Genomic DNA, 20,551 nt, shown 5'->3' with positions numbered 1-20,551 from the left:
AAGGTGGATTTTTTTTTTTCTCCAAACTTTCATTCATTTTTTGTAATCCCACTGTATCCAGTGTACAGGTCCTTTTGGTATTCCATTGTGACCCCTTCACATGATTCACTCTTCCTTCCCCAAATAGTTCTCCACTTACCTATGTGGTGCTTATTTGCTTGCAGAGCTCTCTCCAATGTAACAGATAATTGCTGGTAAATCTTGTGCACAGCCACTTGGATTTCAATCTGAATATTTCTCTTGGCCGCTCGGATACCATCCTGAGTCAAACAAATAAGTACTCTAATAATCATACATATTTTAATTGCTCGACTATTGGAACAGGAAGCATAGATTAGTGGTTAAAACACAGAACTAGGGCTCTAGAGACCTGGAGTTCTGCCTCAGTTTCCTCACCTATAAAACAGCAGTAATACTTCCTCTATCTTACAAAAATGAATCATTAATATTTACAAAGTGCTTTTAAAATCCTCAGATACAGAATGATATGTAAGTACAAATTATAATTATTGTAATACATACCCGAGGAAGAAGAAGGTCTAGTAGTATTAAACTGAATTTCACTGACCACTCCAATTGTATGACACAGCCTCTTGTTTAATTTGACTATGTGGAGATTACACCTTCCTCAATAGGCTTTTCTCACGGATGCAGTTTAAAAACAGATTAATTTCACTTTTGTTATTTGAAGATAACAGCATTTTCTCCTGAATTCAAGGAACTGGTCTACATGTATTTCAGTGAAAGGTTAGGTTTGTTTGATCTTTCACATGGAGGGAGAGAGCTCTATTGCCTGAAGAGATTCATAAGGAAACCTCCTCCAGAATGGTTTGATGTTTTGGGCCTCTCTTGCACTTGGTAAGTGCATGTGCAGAAGTCTGAATCTCCACAATATCCATGCTGTCTTATCTCCTGTGATCAATAGCATCAGAGCACTCTACATCCTGTAAAATATAATCTAGAGGGGAAGCGTACAGAGATATTCCTAAGAGATTCCAGATCTTTCTTTTGGGAAGAAGAAGAGTACAGTGATGCCATCGTTCTAGATTCCTTACCAAATGACTTAATTACCCACTTAAGAAACTGAAATATGGCTCTAGAGTTTTCCTCTTAAGTGATGGATTGGCCTGGGAGATTTGGGATCAATTTTAGGCTTACCCCTGAAGATCTTTGATCAGTGATGACGATCTGCTTTTCTGAGTCCCAAAAGCTAAAGACTCACCCATCCTTGCAGACGTACCTCAAGAAGAGTCTCAGCTGGTGTGTTTGGGGAGGGAGGTGATGTGGGGGGAAGGTAGAGCCCTCCACAAGCTGTCTAAACTTTGTGCGCCTTCCCCTGGAACAGCGAAAGACTGAACTGGGAGCGATCATGGCAGAGCTCCCTTTCTGTGGTTCCTGTGGGGGTCTCCTCACAGGAAGAGCATCTTTCCTTTTGGCTTGCTTTATTTGGCCCGCTCTACTATGACTGGAAAAGTGGAAACAAACAGAGCAGCCTCATGAATGGCCCAATTCAGGGATCAAAGTACTGGAAATTTAAGCCCCCTAAGGAACAGCAGAGAATGTGAGGATAGGGGCACAAAGAAGGAATCTTGTTTGCTGCTGGAATAAAAATCAGTTTTAAAAGCTGGGATTGCAAGGAATAAGGTGGTATTGCTGAACCACACTTCTGTTTGCACCACAGGAGACAGAGAATCTGGAGGGGGGAAAGGTATATAGACAAGCCACAGAAAATTGTGGCCAAGTTTGAATTTCCTCTAGTATTTGGTGCAGGAGACAATCAGATAAGAAAATTCACAGGAGTGCTCTTAGTGTTTGTCACTAGTTTAAACTGTATTGGAGACAAAACACTGTCCTCCTTAAAAATGGTTTCTACATAGGGAAGAGCTTGGGGCTCCAAGTAAATATTGTTCAAGTTATAAAATATACAGTGAATACCCTAAAGTGAACATAATTCTAGTTTGTTCTCCTACTGGCTTTGATACAGACTAAAATAAGAGTCATTAACATTTTCAAATTAAAACTTTTTGAATCACAAGAGTCTGTATATTAAAATAGGTTCTTAAGCAAACTTTTTCATTTAATAAAGCTATTTTTTCAGGCTGTGTAAGTACATTTCATACCTGATAGTGATGCAATCGGACACTCTCCCCTTTGGCGCCTGCATGTCCAACAGTGCTCAAACCAAAGCATCCAGCTAGAAACTGGAGTCTAACAGAAGTAAGCAGTGAGGAAGACTGAAATGCTGGCCCTTGACGGCTTCCCATTAATGGGGCACTACCTTTCTCCTCCATCCCTGACAGCAATACTAGGATCTGATGAAGTGCTTCCAAACGAAGCTTAAAGAAAAAAAGGAAATAAAAACTGATTTACTTCACTTAATAGATTTTATATAACAAAGACTGTTAATTGAAGTATTTAATAATTAAAATATCTTAAGAATTTATAATGAGATTACCTGTAAATCATAAATAAAATAGCAGGTAGTCAGCTGTGAGTAACATGGCCATTAAATCATGGAAGAGTTTTGTTTGCATAATATATCATGGGGATAAAACTCTTATGTTTTTTACATTTAAATTTCCTGAGGTAGGATTTTTTTTTGTTGGTTTTGTAAGAAAAAATTCTGAGCTGTTGACCCTGATGCCTCCTGATCCCTTGTTCACAGCTAAGATGTTTCTAACCTAAGCTCCACCAGCCCAACATGATGCTTAAGCAGCTTTAAGCTCCAGGAGCAGTACAGTGACAGATATAGTTTAAAGAAAGTCAAAGATTTAATGTTTTCAGGCTTCCACTGAAAGTTTTAAATATCTTTCAACATTGATAAATTTAGCACACCTGAAATAATTTTCTTCAAGTCTGAAATATTTCAAGTTCACAGAATAGCATTTTAAAAGCTCTTACACATTTTTTATGTATTCCAGAAAGTACGTCTTTCTCGTCTCTCAAACATGATAAGTGAAAAGAATGCTCTTATAGTTCAGCCTATTATATATTTAAAAAATGTTGAAACAAGCAGCAGTTTCAATTAAAGTTTGTAACAAAGAAGGGAGAAAATATGAATAAAATATGATTTGTGGTTCAAAAAATTTTCCAGTAGAAGTTTAAGAGTTAGTTTCATCACATTGATTCATTCTAAAGGAAAGAACCATAACATGGATTTAGTACACAAGGAATATAAAAATAATGTAACTACAACTTACCTCGGCCCTCAGCTGCTGCTGTTCCATTGCAATAATTGAAGCCTGGGGGCTAGTGGACATACTCTCCCCTGGCTCCTTAAAACCTGGTGAGTTTCCTACATCTCCACTTACAAAACTGACAACATTTTCAATCAAAGTATGAACTCCAAGGGATTTTGAAAGATCAAAATCAGATTCAACAAATGAGTAAGAGGAGCTGTACAACCAATCTCTGCTGTGTTTTAGTCGAGCCCATGAGTCACTTAGAGGTTCCACTTGACTGTGCACTGCTCCTAAATATAAAATATAAAATTTCATAAATTCCAATTTAATAGAAAATTGCATTTTGACAGTAGGTGAAGACTGAGCTGTTACTGTTCAAATAGGTGGGAAATGGGCATTTATGTTTAATTATACCATGCATTAAGAAATTAGAGCAAAGCACCTCAGTTAAATGACAGCAATATAATAAACTAAAGGAAAGGCCATGTTTCTATTACTACATATCCTATAAGCAGTACAGCAACACCCTGCCCCAGGAGAAAAAGAAAAGGCAAAGCCACTCAAACCATTTAGCTTAAAGCTAGAACACTGAATAAAAATGCTATGCAGCTAAATGGCAAACAGTGGTGAAGAAAAATCTGCAACAAAAGAAACTGTACCCTAAGATATTCCTTATAAGATCTGATAATAAAACAAGACTTTTATTTTACTCATACTATTATATCTTTTCTATAGGCAAAACTACATAGTGGTTTATAGCTTGTTTCAGATTAAATATTTACCAAACACACGAGTGAAGAAGGGCATGTAAACCAACAAAAATACTTCACTCTTATACAGAAGATTTACTTTGGAATTACTGTGTGTCAGTGGGTGGTGTATTTTAAATATATAAAATAACTACATATATGTTATGTCTCCAAACTATAATTCTGATTTCATGAAATCCACTTTGAAATACTTCTTGATATTTCCTGTAGTAACTGAGCAACTACATCTACACTAGGATATTTACCCAATGAAGACAAGTGTCAGCAAAAAGCTGAGTTAGTGTGAAACATAATTTAATTTTAAACCAAACCACGATCAGCAAAGTGCTGTCTGGTCCTTGTCTACATCTGCAGTTAAAACATGTCTTGCAGAAGTTCCTGGTATTCATCAGCAGTGTGTCATTTTCCATTGCAGACAAAGTTTACAAGATTATTGGAGAAATGCCCCTCTGGCAAAAGTGGGTACAATTCCACTAAGTAAATGAAGTCACAGTTGCACAGGCATTTAGCCCTATAACTTTAGTTTTGGTAATCAGTTTTTTATTACTACTTTTTTTGCTAAGTGTCACTAGTATACTTGGTGCAATACAAGATATAAACAAAAAACAGCTCCTACTCCAAGGAGCTTACAATCTATATAGACAGACAATGAATGGAGACACGAGAGATAACCAGAAAATGCTATTAACCTACATTTTATTTAATACATTTATTTTAAAAAATCTAAAAAGTTTAGTTTATACTTTGTAAGCTACCTTGGCATCATACAGTATTAATGTCTCTTGGGGCCTGGAACCATAGACATAATTTAAAGAGTTATAACCTTTTGCTAAATTAAGTTAATTGTGCATTCACACAACTGTGACAAAACCACACCAGCATTTCTGTTTTAAACATTCTATTTGCAGGGGATGGGGTTTAAAACTCAGTTCTACAAATTCTAAATCAGAAAATTCAATCATCTTTTCAAAACAATCCAATTTTTTACATACACAACTGACCACAACTACATCTTAGATTTCAAATATTTCCTTTTCCAAATGTGGTCCATAATATGGTTTAGCTACAACTTATTTTGAAAAAATTTGATGAGCCAATGCATTGAACTGTGAGAATTTATCATATATGTCCCAATTACGCCTTTGTAAAGAATTTTCATGAGTATTTGCATGACATGCCTAAACGCTTATTTACATAACAGACCAAAATGGCTTAAAAAAGAACCATTACTATGTCTTGGCCACCCAATAAAGTTGGCAACATAAAATCATAATCAAAAGTTGCTTTAAATTTCAGGAATACTATGGTTGTGAAACACTGAGAAAACCAGCAACATTTAAAGTTAAAAAGATATCTTTAAATGTTTTAACTTTTGCTGGGTATGTTACAACCTTATTATTTAAATGCAGACATGGCTTATATGCAATTATTAAAATTACTGATATTTATTCTGTGATGCCTACCATCAGAAATTTCTAACTCAATTTTTAATTTTCTTTTTGGTACTTGGTGACATGTTGTGTAAACAAGTAAGGCGAGCAAGAGACATCAGGCTGGTGCATAGACAGAGATAATTATTCTTCTTAGATTATCAGAACCTCTAAAAGTGACCACTATTAGCATGAGTATTAATCTCAGTTATATGTGGAAACCACAGGTGAGACCCACACTTCTGCTCCAGCTCCTTTACAACAAGCAAAAGTGCCACAGTGGTGTAAATGGACTCTAAAATCCCTGATTCTGACCCAGGAAGGATGCTGCTGGCACAAACACTGTTGAAAACAACCTTGAGATTGCCTTTTGAGCCCTCCCTTGCAAACCCAAGAGATGATATGCTGGGAGCAAGGCCACGGCACTGCAGAAATTCCAGACAGTGCTATGGCCCACAGGGTAGCCCACTCTAATGACGAGAGGCCCCCCCTGAGCTGCCTAAGTTACACTAAAGGCCTCTCCAACTTCCTGCAGCAACCCAGGATCAGGAAGGCAGAAAGCTGGCTTAAAGGCATCTTAGTTCCCCTTCACCCCAGAGGAAGAGTGGTGAATTCTGCACTGAACCTTTAAAAGCACATCACAGACTCTCACCCCATGGCTCCAAACATCAAAGGGCTGGTACAGAAAAAGCAGTGAAGAAAAACAGTTTATTAAAACCATGTACTGGATGATGCTACCCTGTCATCAAGGTCTGACAAAATATTAAGTGAATTTTAAATTTTGTTAATAGAAAAAAGAATTTGAGAGAAACAGTTGCTATTACTGAACCATAACATAAATAAGTTGATATAGATTGAAAAGTTTCAAAACCAATTAAAAAATTTAACTGTCATTCTTGCGCCAAAAAAAATAGTACTTAAGAAGATGAGAAAAATCAAGGGCTCTGAGAAGCAATATGAAATTAATGAACATGAAGAAGGATTCCAGCTGAATATAGCCAGATTTTTTTTAATGGATGTAATGTTAAAATATGATAGGTTTGGTACAAAACATTTTTTTCAAAAGTTAGCATATATAAAAGCAAGAATGAACAAACAAACAAAAAATCACATGTTCTGAGAAAAATGTTTAAAGTCATAATTCAAACAAACAATGAAATATTTGGTTCTGCATTAGCTTAGCTGTGAGATAGTGATGGCACTCTTAGGAACAACACAGTTGCTCTATAAGAAATCCTTAGTGTATTTCAGATCATGTGAACACAGTTACGCATAAAAAAATTCCACAGAGCAATAATCTTGAAGCTTAAATGAAAAATGATTGAATGTTTACTTCTCCTTATAAGCTAGCTTTTAATAATGGAGTTTTCAAAATGAATGTGGCACAGCTGCAATACATACTTTATAAAACATAAAATATGTAGGGAAGCTAAAGAGGGGGAAAAAAAATAAACATGCCATCATGTACTTGCTTGAAGCTCTTCTTTTTTCTGGGGCTCAACTGGCCAAAAAGGAGTAAATACACTACCACATAAGAATCAGAAGACAAAAGGAGACATTTGATACAAAAGACAACATTTAAAAAAATTATCTTCATATTACCCTGGCTCAAATTTAATTGATCTATCTGCATTTCATCCATGCATGAAAAACATCAACAAGCAAACTCTGAAGAAAGCATTTTCTTGGTAACAATATTCATTAGTTTGTATCATCTAGGCAGCACAAACCTTGTAAGTTCTGTGCATCATAATTTTTGATTTTGTGTTTCCTCTTCTGTTGCATTTATATCTATGTGCTTATATATATTTATATTCCATACTTAAGAAACAAAATCATTTAATTCAAAAATTCAGAATTACACTGACTACTACAGGTACTGAAAAATATTTCTAATACTGCAACAGCAGATATTTTAGATTTAAGGTATCTGCACGATTGTATCCTGCTGGTTACAATTCAAGTTACTAGAAATTTAAGAAACTGTACTAAAGAACATCTGAGCAATATACCATCTCATCACAGACATTTGTGCAACATACCAACGCATAACAGATTGAGACAGACACACTTGTGGTTTTGTTTGCCCACAAAATTGTATGTGTGATTGCATGTCTAAATATGTTTGTATTTACCACAAATGTACATGAAGAATCTGGGGTTTTATTTGCATAAACCCCCATTTAGATGCATTAACACTCACTCTTTCCTGCCCTAAAGGAACTGGAAAAAGATCCAAGGGATATGAACAAAGAATGCAGACAGGATGCTGCCTACTGAGCTACATCAGTGCTGGGGACTCTCTCTGGTCTGGCAAGACTGAAGATAATGAATCAATAATAGAAGGAAGAGAGGAGATGAGAGGAGAAGAGAAGGCTGAGAGAGGCCCAGGGAAGATGCTAATCTCTCCTCTCCATCTCCAGTGGCTAAAAACATTTCACAGAAGATTTTTTTGGAGGGATTTCTACCTTGCTGGGGTGGAAGCTGATGGCAGCTTCCTAGAATCTGACTGAGTAATGGGTGGGTCTAAGAGCTCCAAAGGATCCAAGGGCAGAAGAAGGGGACATCTTGTCATGCTACTGCTCAGGTGGAGCATCTGAAGAAACAGGGAATGGAGAATTAGCCATTCAGTCCCTGCTTGCATTTTTGGATTGAATAAGAACTTGAGGTTCATGCGGGTGAAAAAGCAAAGCTTTCCTTCCATACTTGCCTGCAGAACCACCAAGCAGGGCAAACTCCTTTTTATAGTCAGAGGGGTAGCCGTGATAGTCTGGATCTGTAAAAGCAGCAAATAATCCTGTGGCATCTTATAGACTAACAGACATTTTGGAGCTGTGAGCTTTCAATGGTGAGATACCACTTCGTCAAGATGCACGTGGTGGAAATTTCCAGGGGCAGGTATATATAAGCAAGCCAGCTAGAGATAATGAGCAGGTTGAGTTTCCAGTCAGGGAGGATGAGGCCCTGTTCTAGCTTTGAGTGTGAAAACCAGGAAGGAGAAACTGTTTTGTAGGTGGCAAGCCATTCCCAGTCTCGTTTTATCCTGAGCTGATGTGTCAAATGTTGCAGAGAACTGAAGCTCCCAGCAGTTCTCTTGCAGTCGTCCTGATATTTTTGCTGTGCAGGATGGCCACCTAAGGTCTGCTATAGTGGGCCAGGGAGTTGAAGTGCTCTCCTACTCAGGTTTTTTGTAGTATGCCATTCCATAATCTATTGTGTCCATTTATCCTTTTCCGTAGAGACTGTCGCCAGTTGGCCGATGTACATAACAGATGGGCATATGCTGGCATATATGGCTATATTACAATTGTGGACATGTAGGGTGAATGAACGGTGATGTGTGGCTGATCTGGTTAGGTCCTGTGTGGGTGTCGCTGTATAGATACGACCTGGGCAGAGTTGGCAATTGAGGTTTGCTTGCATGATTGGTTCCTGAGCTTAGGAAGTTAAATGGTGCGGTGTGCAGTTACTGGTGAGAATATGTTTCAGGTTGGCAGGTGGTCTGTGGGCGAGGACTGGCCTGCCACCCAAGGCCTGGAAAGTTTGGTTTAGCTGGGACTGTATCTGATGACCAGTGGAGTTCTGTGTTGTCTTTCTTGGGTTGGCTTGCCAGTAGGAGAGCTTCCTGGGTACACGTCGTGGCTCTGTGATCTGTTCCTTATTCCTCATGAGGGTATTGTAGTTTTGAGAATGCTTGGTGGAGATGTTGTAGGTGTTGGTCTCTGTCTGAGGAGTTAGAGCAGATGCGGTTGTACCTCATTAGATTGGCTGCAGACAATGGATCGTGTGAGACCCGGGATGGAAGTTGGAGCAATGAGGTAGGCATTGCGTCAGTAGATTTTCGTATAGGTGTGTTATGTGACCATCAACTTATTGCACCGTGGGTCTAGGAATGGGCCTCCCATGTAGATGGTCCAGGCTGAGTGTGTTGGTTGTGGAATTTTTCCAGATCTCCTTCCCAGGCGTACCAGACATGATGAAGACACGTCATCAATTAGCGTAAGTAGAGAAGGGGCGTGAGTGGAGAGAGCCCGAGGAAGCGTGTTCCAGTCGGCCATAAAAATATTGGCATATTGGTGGGCCATTGCGGGTGCCCATAGCGGGCTGCAGTGATCCGGAGAATTATATGGTCATCAATTTAAATAGTTGTGTGTGAGAAAAGGCACAGAAGCTCAGCAGGCCGAGTTGTGCTGTGGCAGCTACGCTACAGCTTGTTATTCCACGGTCCGTGTGGATGTTTGTTGAGAGAGCCATCTACACCCATGGTGGCTAGATGCGTCTGTTTTCTGGATAAGCACCCATGCATGTAGTTTCCTCAGGAAATCAATGGCGTCACGGAGATAAGCTGGGAGTGTGGTGGCATAGGGTCTGAGAAGAGAGTCCACATATCCAGCAGTCCTTCAGTGAGAGTACCATGCCGAGATGATGGGGCGTCCAGGATTTCCGAAGTGTTTTGGATCTGGGTAGTAGAAGGAATAAAAACCCTGGTCGAGGCTCTAAGCGTATGTTGATGTTGTTCCGTGGGTGTTATGGTAGGGAGTGTCCCTTGAGTAGAATGGTGCAGTTTGTAGTGTATTCCTCAGTGGGATCTGGAGGGGAATGGCGTAGAATATCTGTATTGGAGAGTTGTCTGGGCCTCCTTTTGGTAGTCAACCTGTCATGATTTGACAGCAGCACCTCCTTTACAGACTCTTGAAAGAGTCAGGGTGTGTTTCTGAGCTCTGGATCAGCACTGCATTCTGCATGACTGGTTATGAGGCAAGTGATGTTGTTTTCCACAATTTCTGCCGTGTTTGGCACGTCGGGGGAAGCATGGCAACGTATAGAGTCCAGACTGTCATTTCAAGCCCAGGAGGACCATGGTGGATCTCCTTCTCGTGCTGTTGGGAGAGGGTACCTGTGTATCAGTCGCGTTTCAGGTTCTGAAAGTATTCTTTGACCTCGGAGACGCAAAAGTAGGCTTCTCGATCGCCACAGAACTTTATCATGTTGGTGGGTGGGAGGGCCGAAAGAGAGTCCCGAGATAGTAGGAAGACTTTTCTCTGGCTAAGTGTGTAAGCGGATGAGATTGACAATTGCTGGGTGTGGGTAGGGTACCATGTGGTGTGGCTCCATGTGGCCAGGTTAGGATTAGAACAATTAACAGTCCTTTTCGTTTGGTAGACGAGGTGAGTGAGTAATGTAGATCTCCTTGTCTTATTTAGTAAGTCCGTCATTGTTATGGAATGTTTGGTATTAATGAGAGCTCCAGTTGGAATGAGCTCTTTTTTTGATGCAGTTTTCCGTTGCCTGTATAGGATGCTTGATCAGGTGTGGTCTTTGATAGAGTATGGCATAACTCTTCACTGTTGCTGTGTAGTCAGTGATGCAGTGGATTTTTTTTTTTACCTTTAGTCTCCATTGTATAGTAGTCCATCCCATTTGATTTGGACAGGAAAATGATATCTGTCTGTATGTGGCAGTTTCGTTTCATCAGTGATGGATTTCCAACTCATACAGCAATGCAGTGCCTTGCATGGTGTCAAAGTTCAGAGGGCAGCCGTGTTAGTCTGGATCCATAAAACAGCAAGATCTGTGGCACCTTATAGGCTAACAGAGCTTTTGGACATGGCTTTCGTGGGTGAATACCCATTTCGTCAGATGCAGTGTAGTGGAAATTTCCAAGGGGCAGGTATATATAAGAAAGCAAGCTAGAGTAATAGAGGTTAGTTCAATCAGGGGATGAGGGCCCGTGTTTCTAGCAGTTGAGGATGTGAAACCCAAGGGAGGGAGAAATTGGTTTGTAGTTAGGCAAGCCATTCCCAGTCTCGGGTTTAATCCTGGGGCTGATGGTGTCAAATTTGCAGATGAACTTGAAGCCCGCAGCAGTTTTCTTCCACAGACAACCTGCAACCTGAAACATATTTCTCACCAGTAACTGCACACCGCACCATGTAACTCTAGCTCAGGAAACCAATCCATGCAACAAACCTCAATTGCCAACTCTGCGACATATCTTACACCAGCTGACACAATCAAGATAGCCACACCTCACCGGCGGTTTCATTCACTGCACGTCACAATGTAATATACGCCATCATATAGCCAGCAATGCCCACGTCCACCAATGTAATAAAGCCATCTATGCAGCAACGCCCCTCTGCTATGTACATCGGCCAATGGACAGTCTCTACGGAAAAGGATAAATGGCACACAAATCAATATTAGGAATGGCAATTACAAAAACCTGTAGGAAACTTAACCTCCCTGGCCACACTATAGCAACCTTAGGTGGCCATCCTGCAGCAAAAACTTCAGACAGACTGCAAAGAAAAACTGCTGAGCTTCAGTTATCTGCAAATTTGACACCATCAGCTCAGGAAAACAGAGACTGGGAATGTTGCCAACAAAACCAGTTTCTCTTCCTTGGTTTTCACACCTTAACTGCTAGAACAGGGCCTCATCCTCCCGATTGAACTACACTCGTTATCTCTAGCTTGCTTTTTATATATACCTGCCCTGGAAATTTCCACTAATGCATCTGACAAAGTGGGTATTCATCCATGAAAGTCATGCTCCAAAACGTCGTCGTCTATAAGGTGCCACAGGATTCTTTGCTGCTTTTACAAACTCCTTTTTAGCAACTCTTGCACTGCCACTAACTAGTATTGTGGTGTCTCACACACTAAGTCTGACATGTCAAGTAGTGAGCGTTAAGCTCAGGGGAAACAGGAATTGGCAGGGAAAGGTAAGTTATAATCACAATTTAACAAAACTATCTGAACTGTACTATTTCTAAAGAGATATAAGCCTCTCAAGAGCTGTGCTGCGTTGGCATGAAAGCATAACTTTTGGGACAAACTGCACAGAGGAAGTGTTACAGATGGCTTCACATAATCTTTGACACCTCTGCATTACTTCACTCTCGATAGAAGAAGCAATCCATGTGGACAGGACTGCTGGGCACATTTCATTGGACAGATGGACGGATGGAGACACACACAAAACTCAGTCAGAGAGCAATTGTTTTCAAGAGCAGAATGTTGGATGACTTATTATGATAATTTAATTAAGAGCAAATTGTTACAGATTGAAATTGTATTTATCTGAAAAAACACAAACAAAACAGAGATGACTGAAAAAGACAAAAGACTAAGGATGCAAAGCAGTCCGTATCATATTCAAGGAAATGCCTTTGTAAAGCAGCAAGATAAACATTAATTCTGTTCTCCTCATGGTTGCACATAATTAACTCTATACAGCAAAGTGATACAGTTACTATGCTAGAAAGTGCTTTAAGAAAAAAATTACATCCATTTATTGAGGAAATTTGCTTTTGGGAAGTTTTCCCACTGAATCCCAATGCCCCCCCACCTTCCTCCAAGATATAATCTATAGGAAGCAGTTTCTATAGAACTGTAACAACTGGGAACCTCTTCCAGAAAACTTAATTCCCAGTTAACATTATTTATCAGACTTGGTTATTTTTTTTTTCCAGTTTAGAGAGATGTTTAGGATGGAGGCAAATATCTGTTTTGAAGCGGCTGGCAAAATTCAAAGTGAGATACTTCCAGCAACTCTCATCCCCCAAATGGGGCTACACGATGAAACATTTTTTTCTCTTCAAATAAAAGTAACAGAATGTAACCAAAAGGAACAGAAAATACTTCCTATGGTACTGCATGGTTCCATTTGCCCTTTTTCCTTCCCATACGGAAGATTAACATCTCTGTGCACCAACTCATCATTCAAACCAGTAAGTAGGTTAAAGCCCCATTATCAATCCCCTAAATCAACAATATTCTTCCCTACAAAATAAACAAATCCAAGACCTTAAACAAATCACAATAACTGATTGCCTTGAGCTGCAATGAGGAGAAAAAAAATAGTTAATTGCCCTACAGTAACTGTAGTTCTTCAAGATGTTGTAGCAAGTGTGGATCCCCACTATAGGTGCACATGCAACTCATGCACACAAGGCTGGACTTTTTGGCTATCAGTATCTGTTGGGACCATGCATGTGTCTCCTTGTGCAAAGGGATAAAGGCCGGGACAGCCACCACCTACCTCACTTCCCTTGCAATCCACAGTCTTTGCTACAGAGGACTCTAAAAAGCAGAGACACAGGATGCATCATGAAATCCACATGGAAATCACCCTGAAGAACCAGTTAGTGTAAGGTAAGTAACTGTTCTTCAAAAATGTGTCTGTGGATCCCACTATATAGGCTCCAGAGGTGATCCCAGCAATTACAGACTGGTAAGTCTAACGTCAGTACCGGGCAAATTAGTTGAAACAATAGTGAAGAATAAAATTGTCAGACACAGAGAAGATCATAAATTGTTGGGCAAAAGTTAACATGGTTTCTGTAAAGGGAAATCATGTCTTACTAATCTATTAGAGTTCTCGGAAGGGGTCAACAAACATGTGGACAAGGGGGATCCAGTGGACATAGTGTACTTAGATTTCCAGAAAGCCTCACCAAAGGCTCTTACGTAAATTAAGTTGTCATGGGATAAGAGGGAAGGTCCTTTCATGAACTGAAAACTGGTTAAAAGACAGAGAACAAAGGGTAGGAATAAATGGTAAATTTTCAGAATGGAGATTGGGTACTAGTGGTGTTCCTCAAACGGTCAGTCCTAGGACCAATCCTATTCAACTTATTCAAATGATCTGGAGAAAGGGGTAAACAGTGAAGGGTGGCAAAGTTTTTGCAAGATGATACTAAACTGCTCAGATATTAAGACCAAGCAGACTGTGAATAACTTCAAAAGATTGCACAAAACTAAGTGATGGGCAACAAAATGCAAATGAAATCTAATGTGGATAAATGTAAAGTAATGCACATTGAAAAAATAACCCCAACTATACATACAATATGATGGGGGCTAATTTTAGCTACAACTAATCAGGAAAGAGAACTGGAGTCATCGTGGATAGTTCTCTGAAGACATCCAGCAGTGTGAAGCAGCAGTCAAAAGAGCAAACAGAATGTTAGGAATCATTAAAAAAGGGACAGAGAATAAGACAGAGAATATTTTATTGCCCTTATATAAATCCATAGTGCATCCCACATCTTGATACTGTGTACGGATGTGGTCTCCTCCTCTCAGAAAAGATATACTCGGCATTAGAAAAGTTCAGAGAAGGGCACTAAATGATTAGGGTTAGAAGGCGTTCCATACGAGGAAAGATTAAAGAGACTAGGATTTTTGCAGTTTTGGAAAAAGTAGAGACTAAGGGGGATATGACAGAGATAATAAAAATCGAGTGATGTGGAGAAAGTGATAAGGAAAAGTTGATTTACTTATTCCATAATATAAGAACTAGGGGCCACCAAATGAAAATTAATGGACAGCAGGTTTAAAACACAATACAAAGACGTTCTTCACATAGGCACACAGTCAACCTGTGGAACTCCTTGCTGAGGAGGTTGTGAAGGCTAGGACTACAACAAGGTTTAAAAGAGAACTAGATAATTCATAGAGTTAAGTCCATGAATGGTATTAGCCAGGATGGGTAAGGAATGGTTCCCCTAGCAGCTCTGTCAGAGAGTGGAGATGGATGGCAGAGAGAGATCACTTCATTACCTGTTAGGTTCACTCCCTCTGGGGCACCTGGCATTGGTCACTGTCAGCAGACAGGATACTGGGCTGGATAGACCTTTGGTCTGACCCAATATGCTCACTCTTATGTTCTTATGTGTGACTGGAGAGCAGTATCCTCTCTGGGTGGCGGGAGTAAGCAATGTCAGCTGCATCAGTCAGAGACTGAAGTACTGCTCTGCAAACTTGGCACTTGCCATAGCAGACATGTCAAGTGCCTAATGTTAACAAGAGCCACTGTGTTGCTCCACCTGGCTGCCTTACAGATTTAAGAGATTGGCACATTTCTGAAGTAGGTTGAGGATGTTGCTTGTGCCATGGTGGAGCAAGCCTTGATGTTTGGAGAGAGAAGCTTGCCAGCCAATTGACAGCAGGTGGAAATATGCCATGCGATTCATTTCAAGATTCTGTGGGATGAAATAGTTTGGCCTTTGATGTGCTGGGTCTGACCACAAAGGGAGAGAGCCTGAAATGATTGGTACTGTTGAGGTAACAGAGCAAGGCCCTGGAAATATCCAGAAAATTAGGCTTCTTTTCTCCTCGCGAAGAGTGCAGCTTCAGGAAGAAAACTAGTAAGAAGACAGACTGATTCCGATGGAATTCTGAAACCACTTTAGGGAAGAACTCATTGTGTTATTTCATCAACATCTTTTGCCTTTGGAAGGATGTACACAGACGTAAGAGCCAGGAGCTTACTGATTCTCCACACTGATGTGATGGTCATGACAAAGACCATCTTGGTGGTAAGATGGTATATCGAGCATCTCATAATGTTCTGAAAGGAGGCTCCATGATCTGTAAGAAGATGTCGAGGTCCCACCCGAGAGTCAGGTCTCTACTTGGAGGGCAGATCTGAAGAAGGCCCTTGAGAAGTCTCAACCCCAAGGTTGTCAGAAGATTAAATGTGATCGTTTTGGAACACAGCCACCGATATTGCTGCCAGGTGGACTTTGAGGGTATGTCTAGAATGCAGCTGGCAAGTGTGATTCCAACATGGGTAGACAGACTTGTGCTAGCTAAGCTTGAGCTAGCATGATAAATACAACTATGTGGACATTGCGGTGTGCAGCAGTTCAGCCTATCGCCCACGTCAAAGCCCACTAAACACCAGGTCCACACAACCCTGTGAGTCCAAACTTGAGCAGCTGGCTCAAGCAGCCAGCAGAGGCCACAACATCCACACTCCATTTTTAGCAAGCTAGCTCAACATGAGCTAGCGTGAGTTTGTCCATCTGTGCTGGGAATCAAACCTCCCAGCTGCAGCGTAAACATTTCCTAAAACAGCTAAATGCTTGTTCTGCCTACTTCAGGAGCAGCATCTAGTCCAGAACCTTTGGCATTGAGGCCTCTACTGCATTCATATTGTTTTGGGCTGCCCACACAGAAATCTTTTCCACTCTGAGGAGTAAGTTTACCTGGCAGAAGGTTTCCAGCTTAGTAAAAGAAATCTCCTGAACCTGTTAGAAGCAGTCGCTTTCAGTCCTATTCATCCAGCCAACATCCAGGCTATCATCTGTAAAGATTATGGATCTCAGTGCAGTATTTGACCCTGGTTTTACGTCTGGCAGATGGGAAGGTATATAGGTAGTGGTCTGGATATCTGCAGGAAATGCAATAGACAAACTAACTTGGCCAGTAGGCAGCTATCTTAATGACTGTAAATTTGTCTCATCTGATGTTGGATATTATCACAGGGAATCAGGGAGACAGGTGGGAAGGCATATACGAGTCCTTGAGACTATAGAAGAAAAGACATCTGGAAGGGAGTTTGGACTCACTCTGCCTCTAGAGCAGAAGTACCAACACATGGCATTGTCTGCTATAGCAAACAGATCTATGGAGGGGGTCCCCCACTCACAGAATATTGGGCCTAGATGGATTTCTGCAGTGACCACTCATGTCTAGTTACTATGTTTCTGCTCAGTAAGTGCACCAGGTCATTGCTGACTACTGGAAGGTGTAGAGCTAGCAGCCTCCCTCTGTGCGGATGGAACTACTCCCATAACTCACTGCTTCCAGACAAATGGATAAATGAGCACCTCGTTTGTTTACACAGTACATAGCTGAAGCATTGTCCGTCAGGATCTGCAGAGTAGAGTTCCAAAGAGCAAGTAGGAAAGCAGTGCAGGCTAGACGGATGGCTCTTAGTTTCAAGAGATTCTTATGGCGCTTCAGATGATTATGAGACCATGTGCCTTGCATCTGAAGGTGGTTCAGGTAGGTGCCTCAATCTGTACCTAAGGCATCTGTGACCAGCTTTGTTGCTGGGAAAGAGACTGGAAAGAGACTGAAAAGATTATCCCTTTTTTCAAGTTCAAGGTCACCATTTGAGCTCCCGCATGAATGGGGGCAGGAGTGTGGTTCATTTGTTTGTATAATATTTGGACAGGGAGCAAGTGGAATCTGGCAAGCGACAGCACACATGTGCACATGGACATATTGGCTACACCATCATAGGACCTAATCACATCAGCCACATCATCAGGGGCTTGTTCACCTGCACATCTACCAATATGATATATGCCATCATGTGCCAGCACTGGCCCTCTGCCATGTACATTGGCCAAACCAGACAGTCTCTATGCAAAAGAATAAATGGACAAAAATCAGACGTCAAGAATTATAACATTAAAAAACCAGTTGGAGAACACTTCAACCTCCCTGGACACTCACTTACAGACCTAAAAGTAGTAATCCTTCAACAAAAAAATCTTCAAAAACAGACTCCAATGAGAAACAGCAGAACTGGAATAAATCTGCAAACTGGACACCATTAATTTAGGCTTTAATAAAGACAGGGAGTGGATGAGTCTTTACACAAACTAAAAACTATTTCCCCATGCTAATTTTTCCCCTACTGTTACTCACACCTCTTGTCAACTGTTTGAAACGGGCCATCCTGATTATCACTACAAAAGTTTTTTTTTTCCTTCCTGCTGATAATAGCCCACCTTAAATGATGAGTCTTGTTAGAGTTGGTAGGGCAACACCCACGTACGTGTGTGTGTGTGTGTGTGTGTGTGTGTGTGTGTGTGTGTGTGTGTAAGTAAATATCTTCCTACTGTATTCCACCGCATGCATCTGATGAAGTGGGTTTTAGCCCACAAAAGCTTATGCCCTAATAAATTTGTTAGTCTATAAGGGTATGTTACATTATGAAATTAAGTCGATTTTTAGAAATCAATTTTATACAGTCAATTGTGTATGTCCACACTAAGCGCATAAGTTGGAGGTGTACGTCCTCACTACTGTGGTTATCATCGACTTACAAAGTGGTGCACTGTGGGTAGCTATCCCACAGTTCCCGCAGTCTCCACAGCCCATTGGAATTCTGGGTTAAGCTCCCAACGCCTGATGGGGCAAAAACATTGTTGTGGGTGGTTTTGGGTACATGTCGTCAGTCGCCCCTCCCTCCGTGAAAGCAACGGCACACAATCATTTTGTGCCTTTTTTCTGCGCAGACGCCGTACCACAGCAAGCATGCAGCCCGCTCAGCTCAGCTCACCGACACCACTGCCGTTGTGTCCTGGGTGCTGCTGTCAGCAGATGGTGCAGTAGGACTGCTAACCATCGTCATACATCACTTCTGCTGCAACTTTGCTCTGCAGCTATTGCCTCGAAAGCAAATTTGTCCATGTTGTCTGTCATGGGATCCTGGGTATGTGTTCTTCCTCGGGAAATGTGCGCGGTACTAACCATCATCCTCCACTGCTTTCACTGCAACTCTGCTCTCCTGGCGCCATGAATCCATCTTGCAGGTCTTCTCGTCGTTCTGTATAAATATCTATTCTCGTGGCATCCGTTGTCATCCACCGATTCTGCCGCAACTCTGCTTTCCTGCGCTCTTTCAGACACCATACCATGGCAAGCATGGAGCCTGCTCAGCTCACCGCTGCTGTTGTGAGCATTGTAAAAACCTTGCGCATTATCCTGCAGTATGTGCAGAACCTGCAAAAGCAGGTGAGCCGGTGACAACAGCGCGATCACGATAGTGATGAGGACATGGATACAGACTTCTCTCAAAGCACAGGCCCTGGCAATTTGGACATTATGGTGGTAATGGGGCAGGTTCATGCCGTGAAATGCTGATTCTGGACAGGGAAACAAGCACAGACTCCTGGGATCGCATAGTGTTGCGAGTCTGGGATGATTCCCAGTGGCTGCGAAACTTTCGCATACGTAAGGCAACCTTCATGGAACTTTGTGACTTGCTTTCCCATGCCCTGAAGTGCAAGAATACCAAGATGAGAGCAGCCCTCACAGCTGAGAAGCAAGTGGTGCTAGCCCTCTGGAAGCTTGCAATGCCAGACAGCTACCGGTCAGTCGGGAATCAATTTGGAGTGGGCAAATCTACTGTGGGGGCTGCAGTGATCCAAGTAGCCAATGCAATCACTGTGCTGCTGCTATAAAGGGCAGTGACTCTGAGAAATATGCAGATCATAGTGGATGGCGTTGCTGCAATGGGATTCCCTAAGTGTGGTGAGGTGATAGATGGAACGCATATCCCTATCTTGGCACCGGAACACCTTGGCAGCTAGTACGTAAAACCACAAGGGATACTTTTCAATGATGCTGCACTGGTGGATCACAAAAGGGACGTTTCACGGACATCAGTGTGGGATGGCCGGGAAAGGTGCATGATCCTCCCATTTTCAGGAACTCTGGTCTGTTTGAACAGCTGCAGGAAGGAACTTACTTCCTAGACCAGAAAATTACCATTGGGGATGTGGAAATGCCTATAGTTATGCTTGGGGAACCAGCCTACCCCTTAAAGCCATGGTACATGAAGTCATACACAGGCACCCTGGACAGTAGTAAGGAGCAGTTCAACTATAGGCTGAGCAAGTGCAGAATGGTGGTAGAATGAGTATTTGGACATTTAAAAGCTCTCTGGTGCAGTTTACTGACTAGGTTAGACCTCAGTGAAACCAATATTCCCATTGTTATTGCTGCTTGCTGTGTGCTCCACAATATCTGTGAGAGTAAGGAGGAGAAGCTTACGGTAGGGTGGGAGGTTGAGGCAAATCATCTGATGTCCGATTACATGCAGCCAGACACCAGAGCAATTAGAAGAGCACAGCTGGGCTCCCCGCACATCAGAGAAGCTTTGAAAACCAGTTCCATGACTGGCCAGGCTACGGTGTGACAGTTCTCTTTGTTTCTTCTTGATGAAAACCCGCCCTCTTGGTTCACTCTACTTCCCTGTAAGCCAACTGACATCCCCACTTCGATCATCAATTTCAGAGGCAATAAAGTCATTGTTGAATCCAAATCACGCATTCTTTATAAAATCATCACACAAACGGGGAAAACTCGTCAGGTACCCTGGGAGAGGTGGGTGAGGAGGGAAGCACTGGGTGGGGTGATGGATGAGTGGAAGAGGGAAAGACAAGGCCACACTACAGTTCAAAAAAGACGGTTACTCACCTTTGTAACTGTTCTTTGAGATGTGTTGCTCATATCCATTACAATTAGGTGTGCGCGCGCTGCGTGCACGTTCATCGGAAGATTTTTACCCTAGCAACACTCCGTGGGTCGGCTGGGCACACCCTGGAGTGGCGCCGCTATGGTGCCGGATATATACC

General features: G+C 41.6%; 1 protein-coding gene across 1 annotated transcript in view; it reads right to left on the bottom strand.

The window, feature by feature from the left end:
- HERC1 (HECT and RLD domain containing E3 ubiquitin protein ligase family member 1) overlaps positions 1-20,551 on the bottom strand; it is a 172,943-nt gene that overhangs the window by 81,535 nt on the left and 70,857 nt on the right. The window contains 3 exon segments of the mRNA XM_032765456.1: positions 140-260; positions 2,121-2,336; positions 3,201-3,472. Coding sequence (XP_032621347.1) covers positions 140-260; positions 2,121-2,336; positions 3,201-3,472 — 609 coding nt within the window.

Source organism: Chelonoidis abingdonii, chromosome 9 (genome assembly GCF_003597395.2).
Source record: "Chelonoidis abingdonii isolate Lonesome George chromosome 9, CheloAbing_2.0, whole genome shotgun sequence".
Classification (NCBI taxonomy): domain Eukaryota; kingdom Metazoa; phylum Chordata; order Testudines; family Testudinidae; genus Chelonoidis; species Chelonoidis abingdonii.
Note: the sequence above shows the minus strand (reverse complement) of the source record. Positions and strands in the feature narration are given on the sequence as shown.